General features: G+C 36.0%; 2 protein-coding genes across 2 annotated transcripts; both read left to right on the top strand.

Annotated features, from left to right (window-relative positions):
• Nucleotides 1–22: 22 nt before the first annotated feature.
• Nucleotides 23–4,554, top strand: LOC113236927 (protein THEM6-like). The gene is made up of 3 exons (XM_026473152.1): nucleotides 23–158; nucleotides 2,965–3,179; nucleotides 4,173–4,554. The coding sequence occupies exons 1-3, from the start codon at nucleotides 23–25 to the stop codon at nucleotides 4,401–4,403; spliced, it is 582 nt and encodes a 193-aa protein (XP_026328937.1). The 3' UTR covers nucleotides 4,404–4,554.
• A 4,973-nt stretch (nucleotides 4,555–9,527) lies between these two features.
• LOC113236769 (ionotropic receptor 21a-like) lies at nucleotides 9,528–17,582 on the top strand. The gene is made up of 9 exons (XM_026472937.1): nucleotides 9,528–10,231; nucleotides 10,304–10,428; nucleotides 10,643–10,736; nucleotides 10,816–10,975; nucleotides 15,496–15,717; nucleotides 15,826–15,934; nucleotides 16,114–16,298; nucleotides 16,703–16,804; nucleotides 17,469–17,582. Exons 1-9 carry the CDS (start codon nucleotides 9,528–9,530, stop codon nucleotides 17,580–17,582), a joined length of 1,815 nt encoding a protein of 604 aa, XP_026328722.1.
• Nucleotides 17,583–17,585: the final 3 nt, after the last annotated feature.

Genomic DNA, 17,585 nt, shown 5'->3' with positions numbered 1-17,585 from the left:
AAACAGTCAATAAACATCTAAAATGTATTTTATTATAACAATATGTTTCTTGTACATCATCTTTGATTTTAATTATTTCCTTCGGTCAGGGTTCACTGTTATAAGCAGTAGATTTTACGAAAAGAGATGTGGACTCAATGATACTACAACTATTTATGGTGAGTTTCCGATACCTTGCATATTCTTACAAGCCAAATTTTGTACCTTCTTATACGCGGAACTGAGTGAACATGACTTGAAATGATGTATTAAAATTTATGTTTGCGTATGTATTCTTTCGTATACAAAACGTGAGAATATTTCAACTTCAATAAGGATATGATTACTAAATTATTTCGTAAAGAATCGAATATCTTTTTCGATGTAATAAAGAATGAATTTACAAAAATAGGCAAATTGGTGTGTGTCATCTACGTGTATTCACGTAATTACTAGATTATGTAATATTTACAACGGTTAGAAAGTAAAGATTTCAGTGAACATCGTCGTCATTTGACTAAAATTATTTTCACTTCTCATGCTCTTAAAGTTCGTATATATGCTGGATGTAGGCTGCATAAAAAAGGATTTTATGCTCTTGTGCTTAGAGTCAAATCTTCGTTTAAGACCAAGGCAATCAGGCGCGAACAGTCACGCACACTATGTAGAACTTTATAAAATAAAGTTTAATTATTATTTTTTTAATCGGTGTTATATTACAAAATTAATAAAAGTAGGCAAATAGTAGTACTTATAAATTAGATGAAAGCTTCTTAGAATAATAACGCATAGAATGATAGTTTCATATCAAACGAACTGTCACAAGTGAGACAAAAATCAAATTCATGTGCGCTAGTTTTAGTAGTAGGTTAATTTTCGGTTTTAGTGAATATTTATATAAAAATACAAGTTGAAACGCGCTACTCGTACATTCTTTTAGTGGCAGCTTTCGTTTTGCGGCAACTGAGTGTTGGAACGATCTTCTTATATTTGTTTTTACAAACAAACCGGCGTTTCGTTTAAAATCCGGAAAAATAATTTCATTTCCTATGTGTAACAATCGCGAAAACCTAAGAACTCAATATTTAAAAAATTTAAATTAATTACTATTTCTATACAAAGTAGTAATAGTTAGGTACCTAGTATTTTTATTACTAAATTATTAGTATGAAATAATATAATAAAATTATTTTCAAGTTAGTTCTGCTTCTGCTGTATAATTCTGCAACTCAAATCGGGGGTTAGTTCTTTGACGCATACGAAATTAAAAATTTCCGAAAACTAAACAGGTTGACATTGGACAGCCATTTTGAATATAATGCTAGCGACCTAGAGAGCTTGTGAACACATAATTGTTTTGTTAATGATGTTTTTACTTTGATTTATGTGCATAATAATTATAAGAAGTGGAAACGTTTGTATTTTGTTTTACGAAGCGCATTTTTTTTAAATTTTACTATAATTTTATCAGTACATTGTAATGACAATGTACTGATAAAATATACTGCTAATGAGCAGTCCCTTGTACATACACAAAAATAATATCCGCCGATATCAAAAGGAACTGATGATGAATCTGACCTGTTGTCTCATTGAGACGTCTCATCTCAATAAGATATTGTGGATTAGTCCTTCACACGCTTTCAAGAGTCTTTTCTGAACTGAAAAATCTGGATTAATTTTGAACGACAATGGTTCCCTCCAATACAAAAATTAAGTTCTTAAAAAAATATTTTGCAAGGACATTAATACTTTTTTAAACATATTATTATAGGTGATACGTCCGTGTTCCTTGGCATTTTGTATGCTTAGGTACTGTACTACGTGCAACTGTATGCGTTTTTGAGCATTTAAAAAGTTATACCTTACAATAATTCATACATATAAAACAAACAACAAGATCTCGCTTAAATGATGTAATCAATTAATAAAAAATAAATTGCGAAAATTGATTATTTACATTATAACACGAACATTAAATGCACAATCGAACTGTGCAAATAACTTTTCCGACAAAATTGTAAATTACATCCATACGTGTATCATCTAATACATATGGTGAAATTTTTTGTTACGTGTATAAATGTCTTAATATTTGTTAATTGGAAGCTCATTGAGTTTTTTTATCCTTTAAAAAGTTTGGTTCCTAATACAACATTTAGTACATTTAGTAGCAGTAGAGCTCCTTGTGAAAGAGGTCGTCCTGGGTAGTACTGCCACATTACCTATTTCTGCCGCCAAGCAGTAATGTCCACATTACTGTGTGCCGGTTTTGAAGGGTAAGGGTGCTGGTGAAATTACAGGCACATGGGACTTGTCAACTTATGTCTCTGGGTGACGGGCGCAGTGGCAGTGCCCCTCAAACGTTTGCGATTTAAAGCTCAGATTTAAACTCAACCCTCTGAAACGTCAAAGTTATTAAAAAAATATGTTTTAAAGGTGTAATAGTTAACTATAAAATATAGAAATAGGAAATTTATAGAAAAGATAAATTATATTAATGTCAGAGGATTAGAAGGAGCGATTATCTTACCCTCTGATGTAAAAATGTCAGATGTTAACTTTTCATTTAAACGTATGCTGATGTTGTAGCTACCAGGAAAAAATCTACTACCATTAAAGATTTATTTGTAGTTAAATATCTACTAATTTTCATTGTTTAAATTATATGTATCAAAAAAAAAATTGTCACTTCATGATGTGAGAATAACTTACTATTGTAACATTTATAATTAATACTCTATCACTACTATTGGAAGTGCTTTGGAATTCTTTAGTTTTAAAAATGTAGAAAATGATATAATTTCAGTGAGAATTTTTGTAAAGTAGAAGGACAATCTTTCTGTGTATGACTTTTGTGCCACACACCATGTTGGATGCAATAAAAAGTTATTCATTATATAATTAATTAATTAATTCTAACCTTTTTGTAACAATCCGTGTTATGTATATAATATTTTACAAATTCTATTGTTCGATTTCCAGGTTTCTGCACAACCCAGGACATCGACATACTGGTAAAACATATGAATAATGCCAGATTTGTGAGAGAAATTGACTTTGCGCGTTACCATTTTTACGATAGAACCGGTATATATGATAAAATAAAGAAAATAGGAGACATTCCTTTACATGTGGCTTCCTGCAATCGGTATAGAAAAAGCATTCCTATATTCACTGCTTACAAAATTGAATCTAAGGTAAGATTGTTTTATTAGTAATTAGGACAATATTTTGAATGCCACTATTTCAATTGCTGAAATTTAACTTACACAATAGATATGCAAATACCAATTGGTTAACAATAGTACAGCTTGTAATTGTAAATTAGATTGTACCAGGTGTGAAAAAGAGATATAAATTGAGTACTACTTATAAACGTATTGAATTAGGTAATTAGCATTGCTTATTTCAAACAAGCATGTTTCAGTTGAAAATTAACTTCAGTGAAGTTACATGAGCTATCTCATGATAAACTGGTCGATTTGAACAAATCAAGGTAATTGACCACCGCATACGAGCTGGTCAAGGGTCCGTCTTAAGCCGAGCTTCTATTGTGAGAGAAGCCGCGCAGTTCCTGCTACACGCAGAGGCCGCCCTTGGCTGGTTTCTCTTCGAAAAACAATTTTGTCAAGTACTTAACACCCTAACTGATTAATGACAGCAATGAAGAAATTGAAAATTGTATGTATTTGTAGTTACACGTAAACTGGTTCCATTAGATGTAACTTACCTAGATAGGCAATATTTGTCATCATTAATAGAAATTTTAAATATAATAAAGATGTATGGAAAGACGACACGGCTCCAGAATCCACATAAATTTGATTCAAAGTGTACTCCATAGCATTTAAGTTTATTTGAAAAGAGCAATCCCTAGAGTTTCTTGCTCGTTCTTCTCAGGGCGGTCAGCGTAGTGAACGAGCAGTAGCTTAAATGTGACCATTTCAAGTGTAAATTTATTTTACCTATGGGATAAATAATCTTTGACTTTGACTTAAAGAAACGCCTAATTTAATAAAAAAGAATATCACAAGATATTAATTAATATGAAATAATTATTGTCTATAATTTTGTAGGTGGTTCACAGTACAGACAGAAATAGGTGCTTTCCTTTTAAAGTCATAATTCATAGTAGAGCTACGAGTGGTACAGTCGAAAACAGATATCTAACTAAAATACACTGTTTACAGATGGTCTGCTGGGAAGAAAAGACCTTCGTCATGGAGCACAAATTCATAACGCTTAACGACGGCTTCGTTCGAGCGCTGGTGCTCTCTCGTCAGAGTTTTCAAAAAAATAACTCAGACATTATGTTCAAGGGTATTCCTGGAGCCGACCACAAACCTGAATGTCCTGAGGAAGTTAAACACTGGTTGCGAGCTATTGAAATCTCTAGTGCCAAGCTTAGGAAAAAAGATTAGAGCTTTTTTTATTAGTTGGTAGTTTACTTAGGTCTTAGATATTTGTTACATAAAATAGGTTTGCTTTGGATTTAATATTCGGTTTATTTTGGAATCGTCTCAAATTGATTCAGCCAAGCGACTCGATACTGCGATGCATTAAAACGACCGACGTACCATAAACTTTATCCACTAAAAAATAAAATTACATTTCGTTAAGTAACAAATATAAATGAACCAGCAGCTAGTAGTGTTGAGAGAAGCCGAGCTGCATAGCGATCACTTTTCAAAATGCTAAATAATATGAACGTATTCTGTACTAAGTAAAGTATACACTCCTTTGAATGGAAAAGTAAAGCCGCGCGTCACAGCGCGGTGCGTCTTGTTGTCGGTAGAGCGACATCGTGGTGCAGTGCACGATCTTTGGAGATAGTCTTTTGGAGGAGCCTCCAAAGTTCTCGCAATATAGAATTCATTTCTATTAAATAAAATGAAAATCGATATTTATTTTTCTAATTTTGCAAATAAAGGTTGCGGTAGTTAACATATTCAATGTTTTATTCAACTCACAAAATAGTTAAATAAAAAATAACTTCAACAGATGGGGAGAGCCTCAAAAAGACAAGGTGTCGTGTTACACGTCGTTTGGTGAAGTCAAACAGCTCGATTTAAAAAGCATTCATACCAAAATAGTCGTCGATAACAACTTTGAACCTTATGTCAGCAGAATTAAGAAAGACTGGGGATCACTTTTGTGTCTGTCAATTCCATCTCACATTACTGTTTACACAACCTGCACATTATGAACAGAGATTGAAAGGTTTGCCATAATACGCATTTCGGATTGATGTTTATTTGTTACATAATATGCAGAGCTAGATGCTTTTAATAACATGGATTGTAATTAAAAATAAGAATATATAAGATAACACGATAACCTATTGTCCTATATCCTGATTATACGACAATCACGATTTGATAATGAACACCGTTTCCTTTTTACTCGCGCACTTCCCAGAAAGACTACGTTACTTATGTATTTACTTACTTCGGTGGCATCGGATACCAGATTCTGCCACGTGTTTCGGTTCTGAGCCTGTTCCTTCCAGCCATAGCCCCGTGGTCGTTCAGATCTTTCTAGATTTCGTCGCTTCAGCAGTACCTAGGATGTCCAACTAGTCGGTGTCCGTTCGGGCACAATAAGGCGAATAACACATTGCACCACGCCCCGCGACGGAGAGCGGAGCTGCGTTTATTAACGTTGTACTGTTTTTTTACAATTTTTTTTGTCTACAAATCATACAATAGCCCAAATATCTCGTGTGATTAGACTCATTTAAGTAGTTTATTCATAAGTCTTGCCGAATTTTGCTTTGGATACTTTAGATTGCCTGTTTGTTAGTATATTTTGATGATTGTTGATAACGATTATTTTGAGATAGTGTTGTTCTTGTAAGCAGACATATTATCGATATTCTGTTATTGAAACAATTCACTACGAGGTTTTTATTATTTCATTATTATTATTTTTAAAGTTTACCTACAAATGAAAAAAGAAAGAAAGAATGGTTGGAAATTATAGGACTGCCGAATATAAACATTGGATCAAATACCATCTTCGTTTGTTCGCTCCAATCAAATTTACATAGAACTTTGAATGTAACTAGATTACATGATAATGCAATTCCATCGTGACATTTATTGGTAAATAACTTTATATTTAATTTTGATTAAAATGGCTCATTACTTGCCTAGTAATATAGCCTAGTATTAATCATACTTTGATTACAGTAAACTACACAAATTTGCAAACATAAAACACGTAACAACAGTTTCAACATTCAAGCCATACATTTGATGTCGATAGTGGCTTATCTATGATTATGGTACAACACTAAATCCGCCATTTGTGGTGGACATTTTTGGTTTAGATAGAGCCGTTTATTCCGTAGATAAGGAAGCTCCTTTCCTTTATTTTTTTCCATCCAATAGTCTAAGATCGGATATTGAAAGCGCACAACTGTCACTGCCCTACAATAGTTAATCTAAAAATGCCATATGCCTTTCCACAGATGGATTGAAACAAAAGATCGGAATAACGATCCATGGATCGGTTACTGAAAATAGGATTTGTATTGATTATTCAAGCTTAGGTAACAAGTTATGGATTGAGATTGAATATAGAAAGACAACCACAAATTACACCAAAACTCACGGGATAAATAAATGAACGCCATACACATATTTCTCCTGGCCTGGGAATCGAACCCAGGACATCTGCATGGCAGTCCGGCATGGTAATCTTTCGACTACGGAGACAGTTAAATAAGGTAAGTTAATCGACTTAAATGTTTTGTTGTCTGTAGAAATTGTATTGGATCTAAATACATAACATTTCATGATATAGCATTAAAATAGAAAACTAAAACAATAAAGTAATGTTGATATCCCAACTAATTATCACTCAAACTAGCTTAATCTATATTTGTGTTTAGTAATGTACCTATTGATGCGTTGCAGGTTGTTTAGACTCATGCAGCGTGTGTAGTAGGCGCGTTTTTTGGTTCTCGTTTGATTAGCTCTGCGCCCGCGCCGCCTCACTGCATAGCACGACGACCACACACGCGTTATGTGAAAGCACAATTTTAAACGTTTTGATCCACCACCATTCTGCTTCATTACTATATAGTTTTTGAAATTATATAAAGTTTTTTGTTTTCTTTCTTTGGTATCAGAACCATGAAAGTATATTTTAAAAACGCATTACATTTTTTACTATACCAAGTGACGGGACGAACGAAGCGATACGTCTGTCCATTTATGTGATCTGTAGTCTGTCCATAGCAATTGCAGTGCAATTCAGAGCTTTCAATCGCAAAGATCTGAGAGGCACTGCCACTGCGATCGTCATCCTGAGGCATAAGTTGACAAGTCCCATGTGCCTGTAATTTCATTAACACCATCTAGCACCCTTACTTTCTAAACCGGAACACAGTACTTACAATTCAATATAAAACGTTAATATTTCTCGTTATAAATTTTTTTTTCTCTCTCTCGCTCTATAATTTTTAAATTATAGAGCTTTCAAATATTTGTAATTATTATAAAAATACTCTATAGAACAATTGACTCCATCACTATAATGCAGAATGTAAAATAATTAAATTTTTACGAAGTATCAAGAAGCACGAATTAGTGTGATCCAGTGGCGCTAACCGGTGTGCTTTGTCGCGTTGTAATAACAAAATATCCATTAGCTGTAGTGGCTTCACCACACACTGAAAACATAGCGCACATTATTATCTTTGGCTACAATACAAAAACGAAAAAACAAAATTGAGTTTGAATAGTTAACATGTTAGGTTCATTTTTCATCTAGTATATCAATAGGTAGTAGAAGTGTAAAAATCTACAGTACATAGTAACTATCAACACATTGCAATAACTATTTTAAGACGTATATAGCTATTTAAATATGTGTATAATGTAATGCCAAATTTGTAATAAATTTACACTGACTGTAGTTTAAATAAAAAGAATCTCTAGCCTCGGCATAATCGCAAAATTTTCAATAACTAACTTCATTGTTTCTAAGGTTACAAAAATAATACATATTATTATATTTGTCAACGTTAAATTGTTACTCTGTACAAGTCCTTATAACAATCAAGAGTTGTATAATATCGGTAATTTTGACCAATTTGTCTTCTTGATTTTTCTTTATTCCCTTTCATCATAGTGTAACCACTTATTACATTAATAGGTAATCGTAAATTTTCTTTTAAACCGTGGTAAACTATTGGAAATTACTATAATAACAAAGTGGCTTTCTGAATGCTTGGTGTTGATATACCTGAATGACAACAAATAAAATTGCTTTTAAAAATTCTGGTTTGGTAAAAGGGTTCAGTATGAGGACATTTTGCAAATAACAATTTTTTATATACCTATATGATATCAAGTAAAGGGACGAACAAGTAGTGTGTCTGGTGGTAAGCGACACACCTATTCATAACAGTTGCAGTGCCACTCAGAGCTTTAAATTGCAAAGATCTTAGGGGCACTGCTATTGCCACTGCACCTGTCACAATGAGACAAAAGTTAACAAGACTCATGTGCCTGTAATTTCACCTATACCTACCCTTCAAAACCGGAACGCAGTAGTGCTTCATGTTACTGCTTGGCGGCAGAAATTCTTAGGTGAGGTGGCAGTACTTCCCTGGACGAAATCTTTCACAAGGAGCTCTACCGCTACTAAGCAGAGTAGAGAATAATAAATTAGTAAATAACGCACACACTCAACATAGCTCCGCACTAGGGAAACCCTGTGTCGCGGGTACCATGGACACACACATAGACAACCACAAATTACACCCAAACTCAAGAGAGAAATAAATGTAAGCCATACAAACATTTCTCCCGGCCCGGGAATCGAACCTGGGACCTCTGCGTGGCAGTCCGGCATGGTAACAGTTCGGCCACGGAGGCAGTTAAATTAAAAAAATAAATTGTTGGATAAATGAAAAGAAAGAATAACATTAATCTTATTAATTTAGCCTAAATTGTTAAATAGTGAAGAAAGAATAAATAGATAAAAAAGAATTAGTATTAAGGTAATTTGTAAACCATTGTAATGACCAATGAATGAATGAATGAATGCAATATTCTTTACACTTAAAAGTATAGTGGCAACATAAAACAGTAATTTTAGTATAAAAATAATAAGTCAATGTGCTACAGGCGGCTTTATTGACATGTGGCAATTTTTTCCAGGCAACCTAAGGACAGAAATTTGTTATATAAATAAATAATTATTCATAAATAAATAGTTATTAAAAAATCTGCGAAGCGACGTGTCCACAACACCACCACACAGAGGATTATAATAAGACTCCGTAAAAGATTTGTGTGCCCGCCGAGATACTTACATAGGTTGATGAATAAATGAAAAACAAATACTTGTAATCTTTTTAACATGTGTAGTGAAATGAATATTCAAGCACTTATTGACGAACCCTTCTGTTTCCCATAAACTATACTTTGATGACAAATCGTAAAGGTAGGTATAAATAGGGTTTATAGAAGCTTGATCACTAAAGACATGTTTTAATAAGCTCTTTGAGTTGAAAGTGACATGAAGTCAATATGATTGCCACAGCCACGTTATTACCAATCGAAGTATTTTTGCAGACAGTCATAATAAAACAGTATTTGACAAGTTCTTACTGTGTATCTGTAATTGCAGAGTCACCCCTAGACGTAAATTTTCTAGTTCCTTTTGCCTATATTGATATTAATGGCCCTCACGACTTCAACAACCGCTTACTCGAGGTATCTGAAATGGGATGTTCGGATTATGTCATAAAACTCCGAAATCCGAGTTTTTTTATGTCAGCATTTGATAATGTTACTCATACTGGTAATGCAAGAAGGAGTGATAAAATGCTAATATTTGTACCATTAGAAGAAAATGATAATAATGATAACAGAAATAGTCTTTTAGATATACTATCTCTGAAGGCGACTGGCTTCGTGGCTAATGTTCTTCTTATTTTGCCTGATAATAGTGACACTGATAGATGTACGAATTACAACCTAGTGACACACAAGTTTGTAGGCCCTGATGAGGAAGTGTCCGATCCAATTTATCTAGATAAATGGAATAGTTGTACAGAGAAATTTGAGAAGAACGTCAATTTGTTCCCTCACGATATGACAAATTTGTATGGGAAAACGGTAAGAGTATCATGTTTTACATATAAGCCATATGTCTTTTTGGATTTGGATACTAGAAATACCCCTCATGGTCGCGACGGTACTGAAATAAGAATCGTGGAAGAATTTTGCAGGTAAATTGGAAATTACGCAGATTAATACTTATATAATTGATAGAAGAAGTAAATATCGATTATGTTTTACAGGTGGATTAATTGCAGCATTGCTGTTGTGAGTGACAATGGTTATGAATGGGGAGACATTTATAAAAATAACACCGGAGTAGGAGTTCTTGGAAACGTTATAGAAGATCGGGCTGATCTGGGAATAAGTAGTTATATCTATCGATCTTTCTTTACCTAGATAGTACCTAACTGAAATATGTATATTTATTTCTCTTTAACGATTTCGGTCTGATATAAGGTAAAATAAGTATTAAGGTAATGAGATTGGTAATTAATATAGATATTGTCTATGGTTATTAATAATTTTATTATTTTTTGTTAGATTTGAACAGGAATAATAAATGCATTAAAATTTTTTAGGTGCTCTCTATTCGTGGTACGAATATTATATATATTTGGATTTTTCTGCAGCGTCTTTACATACGGCTATAACTTGTATCGCTCCAGCTCCTAGGTTGGTTCTACTCGTTCACTGTCAGATAACATTTTATATTATTCACATTTGTATGTAACTAGCAATTCTTTATTTAAAGGTTGGTAGCCAGTTGGGAGCTCCCGCTTCTTCCGTTCCATTGGCACATGTGGGTGGCCGTCATTTTAACATTTATCTGCACGTCTTTGGCCTTTGCGATAGCGCAAGGGTTTTCGACAGAAAAAGTTTTTTTGCCTATATTTGGAACGATGATTGCACAAGTTAGTATATTTTTAATACTTACTCATTGTTCCATATTTTGGTCCTTCTTGGTTTTATTGATAAGCTGTCTATTTTAAAGTCTAGACTTTATCATATAACAATCGTGGTAATTTCTGTACGACAGGTATAGTAAAGCTTCTTCTTATCGCATCGATGTCATACATTATAATGCTAACCATTGTGGTGAAAGGGTTTTGCCATTCGGCGCAAGGTACTCTTCAATTATTGCACAGGATGCGCCAGACGTACTACAGGAAAGGGATAGTACGTCGTGCAGGGGGGCTCCTTTCGTGCATCCCGTAATAGCGCTATATTACTTTTTTTATAATATCAAGTGACAGGACGAACAAGTCGTGCACGTGTTGTAACATGCTTATCTATAAGAGTTGCTGTGCCACACAGAGCTTGAAGCTGCAAACGTGCCGTGACCCCTGAGCGCCCACTTACCCAGCGCGAAAGTTTACGCGCGGCCATGTCCATTAATGGCGAATGTGAATTCTATTTACTAGACGACAACATTTAAAGAATAATAGAACTGCGCGGCCAAATTGAAATTATTTTTTTAAATAATTAGAAATGCCTTCGGTGTGCCGAGCTTGTGGAAAAGACGTGTATAATGAACTGTACATGACATGTTCTTACAAAAACTGTGAAAAAGGGTACCATCTAGCCTGCATTGGAATGGAGCAGGAAGATTATTAGTCATTCACGTCCGAGTTCAAGCAACAATGAGTTTGTCCAGAGTGCATTTGCTCCAAACCAAAACCATCACGCACAGACTCGGATACACCTATTCGAACCCCTATTCAGAACTTACGCAAGATCTCAAAAGAATTTTCATCCAGCGACTTTGTTAACACCCAGCGGGGAAGTCGTATTATAATAACACAAACACCAGAAATAACACTATCACTAATCACCGTAAGTAAGGACTTTAGAGTATTGGCCGAAATTGTAGAGTTTAGATCGGAAATGATAAAAAGGTTGGATGTTCAAACCAAGACTATTCAGCATCTTCGGGAGTTATATTCGACCACTAAAAGTGAATTACAAGAAGTTAAGACGAATATGAAGGTACTTCAAGAACAGGTTGGTAAAATATGCAATCAACACCCGGTAAAAGCTGCTCAACAACTGGAGTCACATAATAATCGAAACTCGCAAACAAAGTGCGAGACACCGGTGAACGCGATGCTGAATACGTTCGCCACGGCAGTAAAACAGCCGGCAAAGAAATCTGCACTACCGTACGCATTGATAAAGTGCGAGAGGCCACGAAAAACTCGGAAGGGTCAGCTAGAGTTACAGGTGACAAACGAGAATCTCAATCACATGAGGACTCAGCTAGTATACCGGGGTCTGCATTGAACAGCAAACATCAAGAAGGTCAGAAGCAGGAATGGACCACGTTTCACAGGAAGAAAGGAAATTTCCATGCTAAAGAGAAAAATGCGAATGTACTGGAAATACAGGCTGCACAGCGGAAGAAGCATCTTCATATCTGGCGGTTGACTACAGAGACTACAGTGGAGAAACTAACTGCGTATGTTAAAGAAGTTTGTGGCTCTGAAAGAGTCTCTGTCAAAATCGAGAGAATTAAACACAAGACTGAAAGAAACTATGCTTCCTTCATTATCACTGTGTCGGAGGCAGTATATGGAAAGCTCAGTCAACCTGAAGTATGGCCTCTGAATGTTGAATTTAGTGAGTGGATTTGGTTTCGGAGATCTACTATTAAACCAGTCCAACAACCATAGTAGCATAGAAATTTTCTACCAAAATACTAGAGGGATGCCGATGGCGGGGGTGCGGTCCAAGGCGAGAGTTCTATCAGACCTACCGAAATAAACACGGAATGGAACTTTAATAAAGCGGATTATTGTCTACTATACTCGTTGATTGCGTCCGCTGACTGAAGTCCAATTTAACTGCCTCCGTGGCCCAACGGTTACCATACCGGACTGCCACGCAGAGGTCCCCGGGTTCGATTCCCGGGCCGGGAGAAATATTTGTATGGCCTACATTTATTTCTCTCGTGAGTTTGGGTGTAATTTGTGGTTGTCTATGTGTGTGTCCATGGCACCCGCGACACAGGGTTTCCCTAGTGCGGGGCTATGTTGAGTGTGTGCGTTATTATTATAAAAAAAAAAATATGCAAGAACCAGAAGAAGATCTAAATTACGTCTACGCCACTATGGGTAGCATAATTGATGACTGTGTCAAAAAAAAAGTACAATGCGATTAAATCCCAGACGTTACCCTGAGTATTCAGCGGAGATAATTAGGGCACTAAAATCAAAATCGCGGCTTCACGAGCTATATAAATGCAGTGGCTCCAGGAAGGATTACGAAAATTCTTCCAGGTGTAGGGCATTGATTAAACAATTAATACAGGAGGCACATGAAAAACATCAAGACCGAGTACAGCATAATCTAATGAGAGATCCTAAGGCATTTTGGGATTACATAAGAACGACAAAAGGAACGGTGAACTGTAGGACGATTACCAAGGAGGGAACCGTTCTGTCGAATACGGAGTGCGCTGAAGTATTCGCGAAGTACTTCGTGTCAGTGTATAGCAGGGATTCAGCACGACTGGATGTGGAGGCGGCGGCAGCGGCAGGCGGAGCCAGCAGCGCGCGGGTGCATCTCCCGCGGCTCGCCTTATGTGAAGTGCGCGTTGCGCTCATGCCACTAAAGCCCAAATGATCGGCGGGCCCTGATGGAATTCCGGCGTTCGTGGTGAGTGATTGTAGTGGGGTGCTGGAGGAACCGCTAACATATATATTTAATTTATGCCTGGATACGTCATACTTCCCGGAACGATGGAAAGTTACACGTAACAGAAGAGTTACGCGTAATACCTGTGCACAAGGAGGGAGCGGGCACAGATGTGAATAGCTTTAGACCAGTGGCTATACTGTCAACGACTGCCAAGGTGTTCGAATCCGCCATCCAGCGGAGTTTACAGGAGCAGGTGGCAAGTCAACTGTCGGATGCGCAACATGGCTTTCGGCCGGGGCGGAGTACTACCAGCAACCTTCTCAATACCATGGAGTACGCGGTGCCCAAGGTCGATGCAGGATGGGAGGTCGACGCCGCTTATTTTGATTATAAAAAGGCTTTCGACTTAGTAGACAATGACATCCTGCTATCGAAGTTAGCGGCGGTAGGATGCACTCCGAAATTGCTCCGCTTTTTTGCGAGTTATATGAGGGACAGGCGGCAGTATGTGGAATATGCACGTTGCAGATCGCAGCCGTACTTCACGAAACCGGGCATGAGGCAGGGGAGTAATTTGGGGCCATTAGAGTTCATTGTTATGATTAATGATCTACCAGGGGTAGTAAAAAATGCCAGATGTCTACTTTTCGCTGATGACCTCAAGTTGCTTATGGCCATCACAGGAAGAGAGGACTGTGTGCGCCTTCAGCAAGATGTGGATAGAGTAGTCGAATGGAGTCGAAATAACAAACTGCAATTCAATGTCTCGAAATGCCAAATTATAACATTCGATCGATCAAGACTACCACACCAGTATAGCTACGAAGTAGAAGGGGCACTCATGCAACGTACGGACGCGGTGCAAGATCTGGGAGTACGGTTGGATTCGGAATTGACATTCAAGGACCATAAATGTATGTAAGAAGGCCTATCGAAGTTTGGGTTTTGTGATTCGCCGAGCAAATGGGTTTACAAATATCAAAGCCATAACCACATTGTACAACGCTTTGATACGGTGTCAGTTAGAGTTTAACTCAGCCATATGGGCTACGCACGAAGCGAAGTATAATCTCATGCTCGAGCATGAGATTATACTTCGCTTCGTCGAGCGTGTCCAGAATAAATTCACCAGATACTTGTACATGGGACTATATGGGGTATACCCTTTCTATCCCTTGATGTATCCAACCTTATTTGTATTAGGTATGGTTGGATACAACAAGTTTGAACCAAGGACGGATTTAGCTCTCGCAAGTTACATAGTGCGAGTATTGCGAGGTAAAGTTTCAAACCTGGGAGTGCTGCAATCACTCTCTATATGCGTGCCAAACGAGTACGTGCACCGACGCCGACTACCACGGCTGCTGGTGGTGACGCGAGCCAGGAAAAATCTGCTCAACAAAGCGTCTCTTACTCGCACCATTCACACACTAAATCGAGTAGCTGAAGAAGTAGATATTTTTACCTGTTTTGAGAGCGAGTTTATGAAGGCAACACTGTTTTTGCTTTGTACACAATTAATTAAATTGCATTGTATATTATTCATTATAGTACTTTATTATAAACTGGCCTTAATTAATTGTTATTAATTTTCAATAATCAAATTTTTATTTTTAGTTATAATGTTAAGTCAAGTGATTGTGACGATATGGAATGCTACACTATTGTATTGGGATGGTCCTTTAAAAATAGCTGTATGAATGAAATAAATAAATAAAGTCTATGACTGTGACTATAATATAATACCTATATTTACTTACGGTATCCTTTATGTTATGTGTATTTTTTCATTTAGTCTCAACATTACGATTCGAATTGGCGGGTTCGAAGCGTGACAGCCTGGATTCTAGTAACCGCGCTAATTCTTACAAACGCGTATGGTGCTGGTCTGTCTTCTGCATTTACAGTACCAATGTATGAGAAGTCTATCGACACAATACAGGATATAATTGATAGAAAAGTGGAATGGGGAGCGACACATGACGCTTGGGTGTACTCTCTCACATTGTCCCAGGAGGTAAATCATGTACTGTGTATCCGGCCCAGACGGGAACATTTCAAAATAATAAAAAACTTGATATTTTATGCAATCACAAATTTCACAAAAAAAAAAAACTATTTTCAGCCTAAAGTCCAACAATTGGTAAAACAATTTAGAATTTACAGTAAAGGAGAATTGAAGAGGCGAAGTTTGTTAAGAACTATGGCTTTCAGCATTGAGAAATTACAAGCAGGCAAGTTAATAGTCATTGCAGTAGAAACATCTGAGAAACGATGTATTTATTAATACAATTCTGAAAAAAAGGTTTCTAGTTTGTTTACTGAAAAAGAATACCGAGGAATAGACGAGTACTTTTTTGTAAGGTCAATCAATAAGATTATAAAACTATTTTATTTTTTGTATTTTCTACAGGACATTTTGCAATTGGTGAATACATAACTAAGGAAGCGGCAACAGATCTGATGATTATGCTGGAGGATTTTTACTATGAGTACAATGTAGTAATGATGCGCAAGAGTTCGCCGTTTACTAACAAAATGACTGATTTGATAGGTCGCTTGCACGAGACTGGACTTTTATTTGCGTGGGAGACTCAGGTACACTCAGCCGCAGTTTAAGATGTATAAACTGTCACTTTTTTACATGGCGAATGTAATGGCTGTGTAAATGACGTAAAGTGTAATTTTCGATAGAGAATTTGACACATTATTTATCGTTATACTATAATAATATGTTCTTTTACGTACTCGTAGAGGCTGAAAACATCATTTTCAAATATGCAATTAAATGCGTATAAGTTACCATGCTTTTCATAACGAGATAATAGTTACTATGCAATTTAAAATGGAGGTTAGTTTTATGTACTTTTAGGTGATTTATATTTTTATTATAGTATTCTGGAAAGATAAGTAATTAGTTATTAAAGGACATGGCCATATGCTGAAGGTCGTGGCGATGAAGTCACTTTTAAATGCAGCGTCCTTTTCCGACTTTGTTTCAGGTGGCATTAAATCATTTAGACAACAAAGTGCAACTTGAAGTCAAATTGTCGCGATCTGGTCGCACACACGACGTAGTGAAGTTGAGCCTCAGACATGTTGTGGTAATGATAATAAAGATCTTCCTTAGCCTGCTATAATATAGTTCAGATAACCTCAGTACAGAGTACTAAAAAAAACCGAAATCAAAAGTTTGTGGAATTAAATCTATTTGCCAAGTTTTATTGAAATCGGTCACCGGAAAGTGCGCGAAACCGGATTTATACCCTAGAAAATTTTCTTCACATTTAAATGGGACCAAAAAAAAACACAAAAAAAAATCAAAAATATCGGTTAGTTATCACGTAACATACATACAAAAAATACAGCCGAGTTGATAACCTGTTCCTTTTTTTGAAGTCGGTTAAAAATAGCATAACGCCTGCAACTGCACCTTCAGCTGTTATACCTTTTCAGAGTATTATATAAAAAAATGTTTGCATATTTTTGTTTGTAACAATATATTTTGGTATACGAAATTCCTCATGACAACATTTTCAGCCACAAATAAAAATTATGTGTTGTAACAATACAGTTGTCTGAAAAGTCAAGCTAAAGTTGTTGTGTCACGGATTCTTTTATTTTAACAAAATAATATAAAAGAAATCATTAAAGAAGTAAATACACAACAGGCAGGCAATACTGACCCGGTATTTAACAAGGTGATAAAACATACATAAAACTGTTAGAAAGTTAAATAAAAAAGTTTAAGTGGTGGTTTTGTTTCAGGGAATATTCTTCATTTATTTGGCTGGTATAAGTATTTCCGTGACCGTTTTTATTTTCGAACTTATTGCGAAACGAGAAAACTACGAATCAATAATAAGAAATAAACTTATATGATAG

This window comes from Hyposmocoma kahamanoa, unplaced genomic scaffold (assembly GCF_003589595.1).
Source record: "Hyposmocoma kahamanoa isolate Upper Pololo Valley unplaced genomic scaffold, ASM358959v1 92, whole genome shotgun sequence".
Taxonomy (NCBI): Eukaryota; Metazoa; Arthropoda; class Insecta; order Lepidoptera; family Cosmopterigidae; genus Hyposmocoma; species Hyposmocoma kahamanoa.
This window is presented reverse-complemented; position numbering and strand designations above follow the sequence as displayed.

Excerpts from the sequence above, each read along its gene's own strand:
- LOC113236769 (XM_026472937.1), top strand. The coding sequence starts at position 9,528 with ATGATTGCCACAGCCACGTTATTACCAATCGAAGTATTTTTGCAGACA. Across the intron at positions 10,429-10,642 it reads TCGGGCTGATCTGGGAATAA|GTGCTCTCTATTCGTGGTAC; the intron begins GTAGTTATATCT and ends AAAATTTTTTAG. Across the intron at positions 16,299-16,702 it reads TATTTGCGTGGGAGACTCAG|GTGGCATTAAATCATTTAGA; the intron begins GTACACTCAGCC and ends ACTTTGTTTCAG.
- LOC113236927 (XM_026473152.1), top strand. The coding sequence starts at position 23 with ATGTATTTTATTATAACAATATGTTTCTTGTACATCATCTTTGATTTT. Across the intron at positions 159-2,964 it reads TGATACTACAACTATTTATG|GTTTCTGCACAACCCAGGAC; the intron begins GTGAGTTTCCGA and ends TTCGATTTCCAG. Across the intron at positions 3,180-4,172 it reads CTTACAAAATTGAATCTAAG|ATGGTCTGCTGGGAAGAAAA; the intron begins GTAAGATTGTTT and ends CACTGTTTACAG.